We start from the raw sequence: 14797 nt of genomic DNA, 5'->3' as shown, positions 1-14797 counted from the left end.
ATTTGTCTTGAACATTAACAGTTTATCTGCAGTGCTAAAGCTGATTCTCCCTTGCAAAGCAGCAGAGCTAAATTATATTGACATAATGATTTTATGTTTGTGTGATAGGTTTGTTTGCTCACTCTGCTTTCTGGGATATGCTGAAAAATTGTAGGATCCACTGGATATCAGAGATGGTCAATACACAGGTACTGTGAGGGCTGGAGAGAATGGGGGAAGAGGCTCTGATATCTTATTGGTGAGTAGTGGTGTTCATCAGGGATGCATTCTGGTTCCTACTCCATTCAGCACGTGTGTACTGGTTGTTGGGTAGAGCTGTGGAGTCCAGCAATGTCCCTTCAATTGTGAAGAATGGTTCACTGACTTTGACTTTGCACACAATGCTGTGATCTTTGTTTACTCAGTGGATGCCCTGATTGCATATGAGAAGATGAGTAAAGAGTCAGGTTGTCTGGGATTATGACTGCAGTAGATCAAGAACAAGATGCAGACTTTCAGTGACTTCCCTGCCTTAGCGATCAAGTGTCTATCTGCTTGTGGCAAAAGTGCTGAGAGATTGAATTATTCAAGCAGTGACATGCATGTATCTGGGAAATCTGATGAGATCAAGAAATAGCTGGACAAACCTCACGAAGCCATGAGATCACCAGACAGAAATGCTCCTCAATGTTGACAACTAACCAGCAGAAGGAAGATCCAAGTCTTTTGGGCCCTGGTGCTTCCTGAAGGCAATGGCTGGATGTCTTTGGTACTAGGTGTCCCCAATAGATTCTAGGCTCCTGCAGAATGACTCTGTGTCAAGTGAATGGTTACTTAGGGAGACTTAGGTGCACTTGCATTGTGAATGGACATCAGCTCGAACACTATGTCAAGTGGTGCACAGTAAGCAGGTGTCTCCATGCCAAGGACTCTATTGAAGGTTTCCTAAAGTAATCCCTTGCCCATCAGAGTTCATGGGTGTTCAGTTTATACTTGGGCCCTTGCTCTTTACACACTGAAATTTCTACAAATTCCTCCAGAGACAGCCTTTCATGGACTGTGCTTTTGTTCCAAATCTTGATTACAATCAGCTGTTGACGCGACCTGTTTCATGATGATCATGATGACAACAAATATTATTATTATTGATATTAACCTTATTACCATAATTTCTGGACAGGCTTTACAGGCTTTTTCATACGTTCAAATATGTCAGTTGATGCTGTCAATTGATTTCCTGAAAGCTGCACTTCTCACATGCAGTGTAAATTCACACACACTGTGAATATAAGGTCTTGCCTGTTTATTTTAGTGAAGAAAAGTCCCTCTCCGGCACTTTGCACTGTCAGATCAGTTAGCGATGCAGAGCCTTCTCCCTCCACCCTTCCCAACCGGTTCTGTCTTGATGCAACGTGATGAAAGTTAGAAAAAAATTTTAAATTACTCAGTTCTATGTGTGGAGCAGAGACACTGTGCGCATGCACTGGATGACATGCATGTCAATATTTACGTGTAACACTTGAGGGGAAAAAAGTATTTACAGTAAGTATTTAATTAAAAGTTAAAAAAAATCTTTGTTTAAAATCCTTCTGTGTAAATATCTCATGTTACAACATGGAGTCCCTCAGCTTATAGACAAGTGCAGCCTATTTATGTACAATTTCTTTTTTCTTTTTAAAATTGTTGGGTGTGGCTAATATTCAGGTGTGCTGTATAGTCTGGAAATTACAGTACTTGCACTAAATCCCCAGTCCCAATTTTTGTTTCTTCTTCTTTGAAATATGTTGTATGCCTTAAATGCAGGAATTGATGTCTATTAACACATGAAATGGAGCTGATTGCATAAATTATGAAATAGCTTGGTTTCATATTGTCTGTAAAGAAAGTGAAGATTGAAGAGGGAAGTCAAAGTGGATACTATATGCCGAACAACTTTTTGGACGCAGGGTTTCTATGCCTTTGTGAAAAATTTCTTGTGACATTTGTGCAATATAAACATAACCAAATTAAGTTGGTCAGGGTTTTCTTAGAGTGTAGGCTGGTGGTGGGACAACCTTCTACCACATGTTGGACCTTTTTTTATGAAGTTGGAGTTGTACTTGTCAAGGCATTAATATTCATTAATTCTTTTAATTAATTCAAATTAATTAATTAATTTTAAATTAAATTAAATTAATTAATTCTTTTTCATTCTTTCATCTGCCAAGCCATTTACCAGTTTGTTAATTCAGGTATTTCATATTTCTCAAGAGTTGGATATTTGTTGTCCAACATACTGGCAGCTCTGAATGTCTTTGCTTAGGTTGCATGCTAAACTGATCGTAAGTTTCCTCCCCAGTATGACAGGAATAAAATATAAGCAACAAAAAGCTTGCCAGCAGTGTGCAAACCCTTGCCCGCTGAATGCCTACATCTTAAGTCATTAGTTCAACAGGCAGCCATCATTATGTTGATAGTGGTGAAATGATAATTAGAGCTGGAGATAGATTAAGTCAATTTAAGTGTAATTAATTTTAAAGTGTGAGATTTATTAGTACGAGGCAATCGGGCTCCTAATGAGCGCCTCATAGAACTTCTTAAATAGTGGAACCAGTCAAATTAATAGCTCTAATAGCTTCTGGCATGAGACATGGCTGTTATTTATTTCACTTGTGCATTCATTTGTATATTTAGCCCTATTGTTCTTCAACCACACAGCAATTATTTACACCAACAGCAAATGGATTTATAAACCAAAGAGAGACCAACTGTTTGCACACATATTCACACCGATTTTACACTCCACTATGTGGAAGTCCATAACTAGATTTTTCAGCCCATTAAGGAACATCTTTCAAATCATGTCATCAATTACATTTAGAAATATGCAAATAATTTATATTTAATGAACTTACCCAATTAAGTCTGCCCACTTTCTCATTTAATCCTGTTCGCTTTACACACTGACTGTCGACTCTTTTTTTCTTTTGTTGTATAGAAAATATTACTCTGTCATCGCTCCTCAACAGTCATTCATCATCATTTTTGTGTGTCTCAGTCATGTTGATACAGAAATGCAGCTATGTCAAATATTTTGATTGATAGTTTGAATCCATAACATGTCAAAACAAAAAAAATAATGGACAGTTGCCATTACAGTAGTGTTCCATAGCTCAGTGTGAGGTCTTTGAAAATCTTTTCTTGTCCAACCAACATTCTGAAAATATCACTGTTTAGTTTTCTGAGATAAAATAGAGAAATTAAATCTTCACATTTGAGCAGTTGTAACCAAAGAATTACTTGTTTTTTTGCTATGTATAAGATAATACCGTGAAATCACAATATGGTAAATGCAAAGAAACAAGACACATTTAATTGCTATAATGCTCAACCCAGAGAAAATTATGTGCAAAGAAGATGTGATAATCACTACAACCACCATGGAACCGTTTTTGTTCCAGCTTCACAACTCTTAATCAAAACTTTGTCTTATTTTGAAACTCACTCTTTGACATGTTTCTTTGTTGGGCATGACATCTTTCTGTCTTTGTCCCTGTCAAACACATGCTTCCACCTGATCGCATCAGATCTCAAAAGTGGAGCAGAGTAGGTCCAGATTAGTGGCTAGACTAGTGAATTGGCTGGAAGACTGCTTCGGTGTACCAGGGGAAATAAATGGTAAATGGACTACATTTATATAGCGCTTTTCCATCTACATCAGATGCTCAAAGCGCTTTACACATCAATGCTTCACATTCACCCCAATGTGAGGGTGAATATAAGGTGCTCACTACACAACTAGGGGATTAAGGACCTTGCCCAAGGGCCCTTAGTGATTTTCCAGTCAGGTTAGGATTTGAGCCAAGGATCCTCTGGTCTCAAGCCCAACGCTTTAACCACTAGACCAGGAGTGCCCAAGTTGGGTCCTCGACACATGAATCCACTGAAAGACTCATTAGCAGGCTTTTAATGAGCCTTTCATTGGATTCAGGTGTGTTGGAACAGGGAGACAACTAAGAGTGTCAGGAAAGTAGATCTCGAGGCCCAAACGTGGGCACCCCTCCACTAGACCATCACCTCCCCAGGGGCTATATGTTTTCTCCATGTAGTACTGGAGCTGCATCAGGAAGAGCTTCCAGTGTAAAACTTGTGAACAGTCCTAATGTAGAGCTGTACTGGGTTGTCTATGCCGACCTTGAGCAATCGGGGGCAGTTGGAATACAAACAGCAACAAACATCTGGTTCTGCAAAAGTGTTGGCTTAGCAAAGGAGATTGTTCTTGTGTGGAAAATGCTGCAGAACTGCAGACTCGATAGAAGTGTCCAGTTTGTAAACTCTGCACAGATGTTGGGGCTGACCCATGGATCCAGAGACTGCCATCTTTTCAGTACCCTAGATGAGACTTCAAGATCAGAATGTTTCAGAGGAGTTTGCATCCAGCTTGGGTGGAGGACCTGCAAATAGAGACACAACAAATAGCCCAAATAGAATGTTGATGTTCTTCTGTGACAAGACAAGGATTCCAAAACATCACCAAGAAGAGGTGTTTCATATCAAACAGCACTTTGAGTATTACCCAAAGTGCTCATAGGAGACAAATTAGTGGCAACTTGAATCCGTATGCGAAGGTGAGAAAGCAGTCTATGATTGCACTGAGTATATACAAGAGGCAGATGAAACTGTGAGTGGGTGGTGCTTCATCTGTGGCAATGGTTCCCAACTCTGGTACTCAGGAACCCCTAACCTGCAGATTTATCAAGACTCCCTACTCTGCCAAAAGCTGATTAACTCATGTAGGTGTTCTAAGCCAATCAAGAGCTAACAGCTGCCTAGATCAGGGGTGGGCAATCATGTACCATGAAGGGCTGAGACACTGCAGGTTTTCCTTGCTACCAATCACCTCAGCAGGTGATTTCATTAATGATCAGGTGTCTCAGCAGGTGATTTCATTGACGATCAAGTGTTTATGTTCAGAGGAGAAGCTCATCAGCAACCCACCTGCTGAGGTGATTGGTTGAAAGGAAAACCTGCAGTGTCTCGGCCCTCGATGCCCACCCTGGCCTACGTGGTTGCTATCCAGATCCTGTGGTGGTTCCAAGGTATTGTAGATGGGGTAATACATGGCATGGATCTGAACTATGCATAGCATAATTAACATGTTATCTCTTCCAGAAAGATAATATCACATAAAGGATAATAATTACCTGGCCTTCCCATGTGCTAAAATTTATCTGTGTTTGATTTAAACATCACGCTTCTCCAATATGCTCTGTTTCTACATAAGACAACTTGCCTGTCAATTAACACCAATTAATTTGAACAGTGTCTTTCAACATGCAGCAGAGACTACATGCTGTTTAGAATTGGGACGGCTTTGTTACAGCATGTCAAAAAGCTTCTCCAGCACTTGATTACCCACAGTTATAGTTTCTCTAGAAGGGAAAACAAGTGAAAAGGAGCAACAACTTGCCTCTAGAGATGTGAAAATGTAATGTTATGATATACCACCTTAAAGCTGCACAGCTTTCAAATTTAACAAAACTGTAAAAATTTAGTTTGACCTGACTCCAGTTCGTCGTCGTAACCGACTTGAGTGGGCAAATGCTCACATTCACTGGCGTTTGGCACGTTGGAGAGGTGTTCTCTTCACGGATGATGCAAAGGAGATGTGTTGCACTGCATGAGGCAAATGGTGGTCACACCAGATACTGACTGGTATCCCCCCCATGAAACAAAACTGCACCTTTCAGAGTGGCCTTTTATTGTGGACAGTCTAAGGCACACCTGTGCACTAATCAAGGTGTCTAATCAGCATCTTGGTATGGCACACCTGTGAGGTGGGATGGATTATCTCAGCAAAGGAGAAGTGCTCACTATCACAGATTTAGACTGGTTTGTGAACAATATTTGAGGGAAATGGTGATATTGTGTATGTGGAAAAATTTTTAGATCTTTGAGTTCATCTCATACAAAATGGGAGCAAAACCAAAAATGTTGCGTTTATATTTTTGTTGAGTGTATGTTTTTACGTCAGCCAAGCTTGAACCTTCGTGCGCATGCGTGAGTTTTTTCCATGCCTGTCGGTTACATCATTCGCCTGTGGGCAGGCTTTGAGTGAGCACTGGTCCACCCCTCTCATCGTTTTTTCATTGCGAGGAAATGGCGGAATGATTTGGGTTTGTTCCATCAGAATTTTTTCAGAAACTGTTAGAGACAGGCAGCTGGAAACCATTCAGAAAATTCACATGGATTTCGGTGAAAATTTTATGGGCTTCACAGAGATTATGGAGTGTTACTACCGCTTTAAGGACGGCCCACAATGGCACGCGCCGCGCTCCGAGCCACAATCGACAGGCTGAAACGACCATTTCATTTCTAAACGGATGGCTTTATGGATCCGGGACCATCGTGTGCAATTTCTCTGGTTATCACAAGAGCTGGACATCAGCCATTTTCCAGCAGATTTCACTTTTAACAAGAGATTTTGTCATGGAAAGCCACGAGGAGGCTTTGCGGGTCACAACGGATTCGCTGATGGAGCGAGACAAAGAACGCCTCCGTTTTGGAGTGTCAGAGGACTCACTCGACTGGTAAGCCACTGAAAGCCAAGATAGGCATGTCCCAACTTGTCCTCTTGTCTCATCCTCCAAACACGGAAAGTGGAGTTGATACCAAAAAGCTTTATTTTGGTCTCATCTGATCACATGACCTTCCCCCATGCCTCCTCTGGACCATCCAGATGGTCACTGGCAAAATTCAAACGGGCCTGGACATGAGCTGGTGTGAGCATGGGGACCTTGTGTGCCCTGCAGGATTTTAAACCATGATGTTGTAGTGTGTTACTAATGCAGTCTTTGCGACTGTGGTCCCAGCTCTCTTCAGGTCATTGACCAGGTCATCCCGTGTAGTTCTGGGCTTTTTTGGAATCATCCTTACCCCACGAGGTAAGATCTTGCATGGAGCCCCAGACTGAGGAAGATTAACAGTCAACTTGTGTTTGCCTTCTCACCAAGCTGCTTGCATGTTGTCCTGTAGCCCATCCCTGCCTTGTGCAGGTCTGCAATTTGTCCCTGGTGTCCGTAGACAGCTTTTGGCCATGGTGGATAGGTTGGAATGTGACTGATTGAGTCTGTGGACAGGTGTCTTTTATTCAGCTGTCTTGCATTTGTCTTCTATGAGCTCTTCAGTCCCACAGTTCTGAAAAAAAGTCAGCTATTATACCTATATCAAAGACTTCTTGCCCAGCCTCAAACAAAAACTATAGACCTGTGTCCTTGACAAGTATTGTTATGAAATGCTTCAAGAACATTATGGTGAACAGGTTGAAATCAGAAGTGTCTCCTTATCTGAACCATCTGCAGTTTGCATACAAAGAGGATATTGGCACTACTGATGCTATTGTTAGCATGTCTCATATGATCTGTAAACATGTAGAAAAGTCAGATGGTTATGCACGTGTCCTATTTGCTGACTTTACATCAGCTTTTCATACATTTCGTCCTCACTTAATTACGCAGAAATGAATTGACCTAAATGTTAGCCTTTTCCTTGTAAAGTGGTTTTATTCTTTTTTAACAAATAAGTCACAACAGGTGAGGGTTAACAATGCCTTATCTGAAGCCATCAGGTAAGAATCCATCCATATATACTTGGATGAAATATACTCCTTTTATTCATGGTGTGTGAGGCACGACTTGACACTTAACGTTGTAAAAACTAAAAAGATGGTCTTCGACCCCAAAGGGCTGGTGTCCCATGACCCGGTCATCATTGGAGGCAGTGAGATAGAACAGGTAGAGTCTTTCAAATACCTTGGTGTCTATGTGGACTGTCTTCTCAAGTGGAATGTGCATGTGGATTTCTTGTGCCACAAATTGTCCCAGAGTCTGAAGACTCAGACTGTTTGGTGTGTGCTCAACAATAATGGCTTATTTCTATAATGCTGTGCTTGAAAGCCTAATAAGATATAGCATGGTAGCCTGGTTTGGCTCTCTTACTGTTCAGAGCAAATCCAAAATTGAGAAACTAGTTTGACACAAGTATGAAAATTATTGGCAAGAGAGAGTATCTCTCTTTACAAACCATTTTTGAAACTTGTTCCCAGCGTAAGCTAAAAACATTCTTGAGGAACCTTTTCACGTGCTTTTCAACAAATATGAGCTCTTGCCATCAGGGAAAAGGTATTGGGCTGTCAGGTATAAGAGTAACAGATTTAAAAATTCTTTCATTCCTTTGTCTTTTGAATAAATCTGGCTAGTACCTGTAGACGCATCACTGGATGTCGAGGGGTCTCACTGAAGACTATGTAATTTTAACTGTTTCCTGTGTTCCCATATTTGTATTTTATGTTGTTGCTTGTTGTTTGTTGTATGATTGTATGTGTTTTTACCATGTTAACCACTGCAATGCAAGCCCAAGACAAATTTCCCTTGGTATAATAAAGTTGACCTTGACCTTGAGTTCAAACAGCTGCAATTACTACAGGTAAAGTGTGCAGAATAGTAGGGCTTCCTAAAGAGAAACTAACAGGTCTGTGAGAGCCAGAATTGTTGCTGGTTGATAGGTGATCAAATACTTATTTCATGCAATAAAATCCAAATTAATTATTTAAAAATCATACAATGTGATTTTCTGAATTTTTCTTTTAGATTCTGTCTCTGTGAAGTAAAGGAGTTCAAGTACCTCAGGGTCTTGTTCATGAGTGAGGGGACATTGGAGCGTGAGATTAGCCAGAGAATCGGTGCAGCAGGGGTGGTGTTGCATTCACTCTATCATTCTGTTGTGAAGAAAAGGAAGCTGAGCCAAAAGGCGGAGCTCTTAATCTACTGGTCAATCTTCGTTCCTATTCTCACCTATGGTCATGAGGGTTGGGTCATGCCCAAAAGCATTAAAAGGAGCCAGCTGAGATGGTTCGGGCACTGATAAGGATGCCTCCTGGGCACTTCCCTAGGGATGTGTTCCAGGCACATCCATCTGGGAGGAGACCCAGGGAAAACCCAGGACTAGGTGGAGAAATTATATCTCTGCACTGGCCTGGGAATGCCTTGGGATCCACTAGTCAAAGGTGGTCATTGTGGCCTGGGAAAGGGAGTCTGTGGTCCCCAGCTGGAGCTGTTGCCCCCGTGACCCAATCCTGGATAAGCGGTTGAAGATGAGTGAGTGAGTGATTCCGTCTGCACAAAAAGTCCGGCCAGTCTCCTGCTCCTCTTAGTTGTATTGATTCAATGAAATATTATTTAAACTCACTTAATTACACCATTAAAATAACAAGTTGGTCTGTTAAATCAGAATCACCTTTATTGTCATTGCACAGTAAATTAGCACAACAAAATTTGCTTGTGCATCCTCAAAAAACAATGCCTGCACTCACACATAACTTACCCACCCACACCCTTACATGCACCCACATCCACACCCACCAGCACACCCATACTTCAATAAATATTAAGAATATCAGGAGATTTGGTCGGTGGGGGGGAGCAAAGAAACCTCTAAATTACACCATTCCTAACTGGAATGGTGTAATTTAGATCGACATACAGGTATAGTACTTGCAGTGACCATTTTTCTGGAACCTCCTGGTGTCTTTGTGCTGACTTTACTTTATCTGAACCCAGTTATTATTTCAAACTATTTGCCTGAACCCAGTTTGGGAATCAACGCTCTAGTCCAGTGGTGTCCAAAGTATTCCAGAAAGGGTCGACAGGGTGCAGGTTTTCTTTGCTGATACTGACTTCGGCAGGTGATTTCACTGATGAACTCATCCCACCTGCTCAAAGTGATGTTAATCAGTGAAAGCATCTGCTGAAGTCAGTGGCTGCAAAGAAAACCTGCACCCTCTTGACCCTTTCTGGAATACTTTGGACAGCACTGCTGTAGTCTGAATAGCAAAAGAATAATACAGATTAAGAAATATTGAAACTAAATTTCCAAGTAACTTACATCTTTTTATCTATGTTTTACATCCGTCTGCGTCTTCTGGGTAGGAAATGGAATCAAAACAAACATTTAATCCATATTTGGTCTTTTTTAAACTGATAATCGTGTTTTATAGGACACAAATAATGAATGTTTATGAGTTCGCCTCATTGAATGGAACATTTCAACGTCAATTTTATTTGTATAGCACATTTTCAAAAACACCAGCTGCCCAAAGTGCTTCACATGTTAAAAAAAAAAAACAATATCAAAACATTATAAACATTACAAAAAAAAAAAGGCAATTAAAATCCAAACAAAAGACAAGAAAAGAAAAGAAAACCCAGACAAAGCAAAAAGATAAGTCTTAAGAGCAGATTTAAAAGCAGCTCTGAAAGGCTATACCAGCACCACAGAGAGGGCGCCAGTGGACCTCAGTCTGCAGTTCATCTCCACCTTAAAAACACTAACCACACATTTGAGGACAAGGAAGTTAAAATATTAGCCAGAGAGAAGAAATGCTTTGAGAGAGGGGTCAAGGAGGCATTCTTTGTGAAACGTTTGAAACCGAACCTCTTTTGTTCATGGTAATGAGTCATTCACGTCATCAGCAGAGTCGTCAAGGGAGCCATCAGGAGAGGGTCCGTCCCATCATTAGGAGGGACAGCTGCCCTGTCATTAGGAGGGTGCTAACTAGAGCACAATAGATGCTAATTGGAGCTATTGTTTAGTCACTATCCTATAGCAGTCTGCCTCTCGGTAGGAGGGGTCTGGTTAGGTTTAAAACTCCAGGTTTTGTGACTTCTTGAGTATTCTTTTCTACAAGAGTCAAGACAGAAGTCAGACCACCAGAGCAAGAATTTTAGCTGAGGAAGCTTCTGTGATTTGAAGCGAAACGTCCTCGCGTCAAGCAACCCAGTCCAGTCGAAGATTCAAGCTTCTCTACTATGGAAACCACCTGGACAGCTGAGAGCCTACACAGAAACTTTGGTGATTTAAATCATCGTCCATCAGCAAAACAAACTCTGCCATGTTTAGCTAAATGCCACACCCACGAGTGTGTGTACACGCGGTTTGCATGCACAGTGGTCGCAGCATGCAATGGTACAAAATGGATGGAACCAAAATTTGCACAGTAAATGGAACCAAATTTACACAGTATATGGAACCAAATTTGCATGATAAAAGCAACACAACATAAATGGGGCGAATTATCACATGACATACAAAGCACCGATCAAATGAAAAGTATCTACTCAGCTGTTATATAAATGCCATGCGTACAATCCCATATAACACAGTCTGCACCAGCCATTGTTAGTCATCTCTTAATGCCTTTATGCTTTAAAATTCATGGTCTGTACTTGTTTACAAATTTCACTGGTGGTTTGAATGGGAGCCCAAGTGGTTCACAGATATGTTGTGCATGTTGGATAATGTTTTCAGGTGTGTGTGTGTGTGTGTGTGTGTGTGGGGGGGTATTTTTGAATCTTTCTAAAATAAACTCTGTGACTTGGTGTACCACCAGTAGGAGCTCATGTGCCACAGTTTGAGAACGATGGATCTAATGGTAGGGGGGGGTATTATTTCAAACAATTTGGAAATCTATAAATGTTTGCATGGAATATGAAAATATACATGGAATAAACCATAACAGTATAATTTTTGGGTCATTTGGTTCCAAAAACCGGACGGAACGTTTGAAAATGTCAAGTAACGCGTGTCGTATATGTGGTTTTTGACGTAGAAACCACTCTGTTGCTTATAATTAGTTCATTGTGGCCATGTTATTCTTTACATTTGATGATTATACTCAACTGATGTTCCTGAAATAAAACCTACATAGAATTTGTTTGTTACAATTGATTGTAACATATGTACTGAAATTAGTTTTTTGTCAATTACTCTTAAAAAACACCAGATAGGCTTATTGTTACTATGGAAGTTGAATATAAACTTGGGGTCAAGAAACATTTGGAGCCAAATTTCAAGTCTCTAGGTGCAGCGGTTCTCAAGATATGACATTTTTGTCTATATTTTTGGAGATTTTTGAACCCGATATATTCACTGGCTCCATCCATATGGGTTTTTAGAACCAAATGACCCCAAATTTATCCTGCTATGGTTTATTCCATGTATATTTCCATATTCCATGCAAACATTTATAGATTTCCAAATTTTTTGAAATAACGCCCCTCTCTACTAATGGATCACAAACTGCAATGAGACTGGGCTGTTTTGAACCCCCACTCTGGGGCATTAGTGTTAAGGTTAGACTGCCCCATCATTAAAATCTACTACATTTCTTCATGTTATAATGAAGAAATGAGAAATGAGCTTACTGAGACTAGGCTGTCGATGGTTGCGGGAATTAGCTAACTTTAGGAACAGTGAGTTTACAGTGTTTGCAATGCTTTGGTCATTCAGAATATAAAAAACAAAACCGAAAATATACATATTCTTTTTTTTCTTTGTCTTCCTTGTCAGCATTCTGTGAGGAGGGATGCCGGAGTGGAGGAACTTGTGTGTCTCCCAACATGTGTGTGTGTCCATCTGGATTTACAGGACGCCACTGTGAGACAGGTAAGACCTAACGAGTCCACCTGACCCTCACCTGTCCACCTGCTTTAGCTGTCCCTCCTAATTACAGCTTGGGTCCAGATGCGCTGGTTTAGATCTCAGATGTGTGATCAGCATAATGACAGTCATTAGCTTGATCTGCTGGTTCACCACTCAACCTTTATCTCTCTCTCTATTGTACTTTTTCCACCTATTTTCTGTCTTTTCTCTGTGCATCTGTTTCTCTCTCTGTTTGTTTAGGTTGATGAACCCATGAGGCTAAAAAAAAGGATAGTCATTCTTTGCTGCTCTCATTTCTTTTTTTCCTCATTTTCTTTTTCTTTTATTTCTTAACATCTCCTAGTATTTGTCCATGCCCTCACTGTATTAAAAAGGGAGGAAATGCTGTTAATTTACAGTAAAATACTAGGAATTAGAGTTTTATGCAGTTACTAGGACATTCTGGATGTGGACATTTGTACTATATATGTAGGACAGCTGATTTTACAGTTATGATACATTTTTTCAATTGATATAGAACAATTTCTTGGCTTTTATGAACATCTTTATTGCAGGTTTAATCTGTTTTCAGTTGTGTTCAGTTTTCTAAAATGAATTTTTGTCATCAATGAACATATCAGAGGGACAGCTCTGGTGGGACAGTTTGGAGACAAAGTGAGACGAGCACTATTGAGATGGTTTGGACATGTGCAGAGGAGGGACCCAGGGTATACAGGGAGAAGGATGCTGAGGATGGAGCAACCAGGCAGGAGGAAAAGAGGGAGGCCAAAGAAGAGGTTCATGGATGTGCTGAGGGAGGACATGCAGGTGGATGGTGAGACAGAGGAAGATACAGAGGACAGGGTGAGATGGAAACAATTGATCTGCTGTGGCGCCCCCTAATGGGAGCAGCTGAAAGGAGAAGAATTAGCTTTTCTGAATATGATTATCCAGGACAATATTGTAAAGAAATTACAAATAACTGGTTTATCATTTGCACTGTGACTGTTCACATCACTTTTTTTTCTAGGTGAATTCTGCTGTTTTGTCCAGAGTGTGAACTCAAAAACAGCTTATTTCTGTCCACAGCTAGACTTATAAATAATGCCAGATTTCACTCTATGGAAATACTGCAGCACACAATTCTTTGATGATATGTTGGGATATTTAACGCACAACAACCCATATTACTACAGATATTTGTAATAAAATGCTGAGGAAAAAGGCAGTCGCTCATGCTCACATTAGCCCCTAACATTGTATATGATGCAAGTGACTTATAAAAGATGTCATTTTCAGACACAAATGAAGCACGGATCACTTGTTTTAAGACGTCCCCTTTCCATAGGTCATTGGCCACTCTCTGAAGCAAAACTTAAAACTTATAAATAAATAAAAATAAAACTTCTTGTGTGTGTTTGTTGTTGGATCGCAAACCTGTTTTAGGGCCCCTGTACACAACATAGTGCAAATTTGGTCGAAGTGCGCACAAAGCAGGAATCGTATGCAAAATGTGTAAATTCATACCTGTCTCTAACGCCTCATACACCTGTTGCTACAACTATTTGCGCACACCAGCATCTGAAAGACAGAGTGCGCGCTGTGCGAGCCCATCGACCCCTCTTGTTGCAGGTGTCGGAAAAATTCCAGCTGACACACACGAACATCTAACACCACTCTTGTGGCACTTAGAAAATGTGTGGCCATTTGCACTGTTAGCACAACAACAGTCAGCAGACAATCACTGTCGAGCTGGATGTGAAATTTGTCTAAATGCGTGATGTGGTTAAACATGCTCCAATTGCTCACACTGTGATTGCGTGCAAGTGTGCACAAAACATTCACAGCAGGATCGTACATGCCTGCCCATTGGCACATTTTTGTGGTTCGCTAATTCAAAGTGTTTGGCGTTATGGAGGTGCATACCACCACCAGTTGGATCAGAGTGTCTCAAATCATAGCATTAATTATTACAAATCAATACAACATAGAATGTGAAACAATAAAATTAAAAATAATATGAAAAAACAAAACATCTTAACACTATTTGGAAACAACACAAAAAGGCTAACTTGTCCATTTGGCTAACTTTATGCAAATGTTGACTCATGATGACTGAACTTTCCTCGGACTGTGAACCTCCATTGTTGGATCTTCTACCATGGTCATTCCATTTGTAATCTTATGCTGTTTTTTTCATGTTATTTCCATTTTCATGTTTTCCTCCCTCTCCTCGCTCACTTTCTTTTCTGCTTCCGTTCATCTGTTTTTCTTCTGTGTTCTCCTCTCCTCTTTCTCTCCTTTCCTCTGTGACTGTCTTCTTTCCTCCTCTTTGTTTTCTAGTCCCCTCACCTCATTGTTG

General features: G+C 40.5%; 1 protein-coding gene across 1 annotated transcript in view; it reads left to right on the top strand.

Annotated features, from left to right (window-relative positions):
• Positions 1–14797, top strand: part of LOC117500647 (protein kinase C-binding protein NELL1-like) — a 905329-nt gene that overhangs the window by 781365 nt on the left and 109167 nt on the right. The window contains exon 12 of the mRNA XM_034159400.1: positions 12364–12459. Within this exon, the coding sequence (XP_034015291.1) occupies positions 12364–12459 (96 nt within the window). The remainder of the gene's footprint in view (positions 1–12363; positions 12460–14797) is intronic.

The sequence above is a fragment of the Thalassophryne amazonica genome, chromosome 2 (assembly GCF_902500255.1).
Source record: "Thalassophryne amazonica chromosome 2, fThaAma1.1, whole genome shotgun sequence".
Taxonomy (NCBI): Eukaryota; Metazoa; Chordata; class Actinopteri; order Batrachoidiformes; family Batrachoididae; genus Thalassophryne; species Thalassophryne amazonica.
Note: the sequence above shows the minus strand (reverse complement) of the source record. Positions and strands in the feature narration are given on the sequence as shown.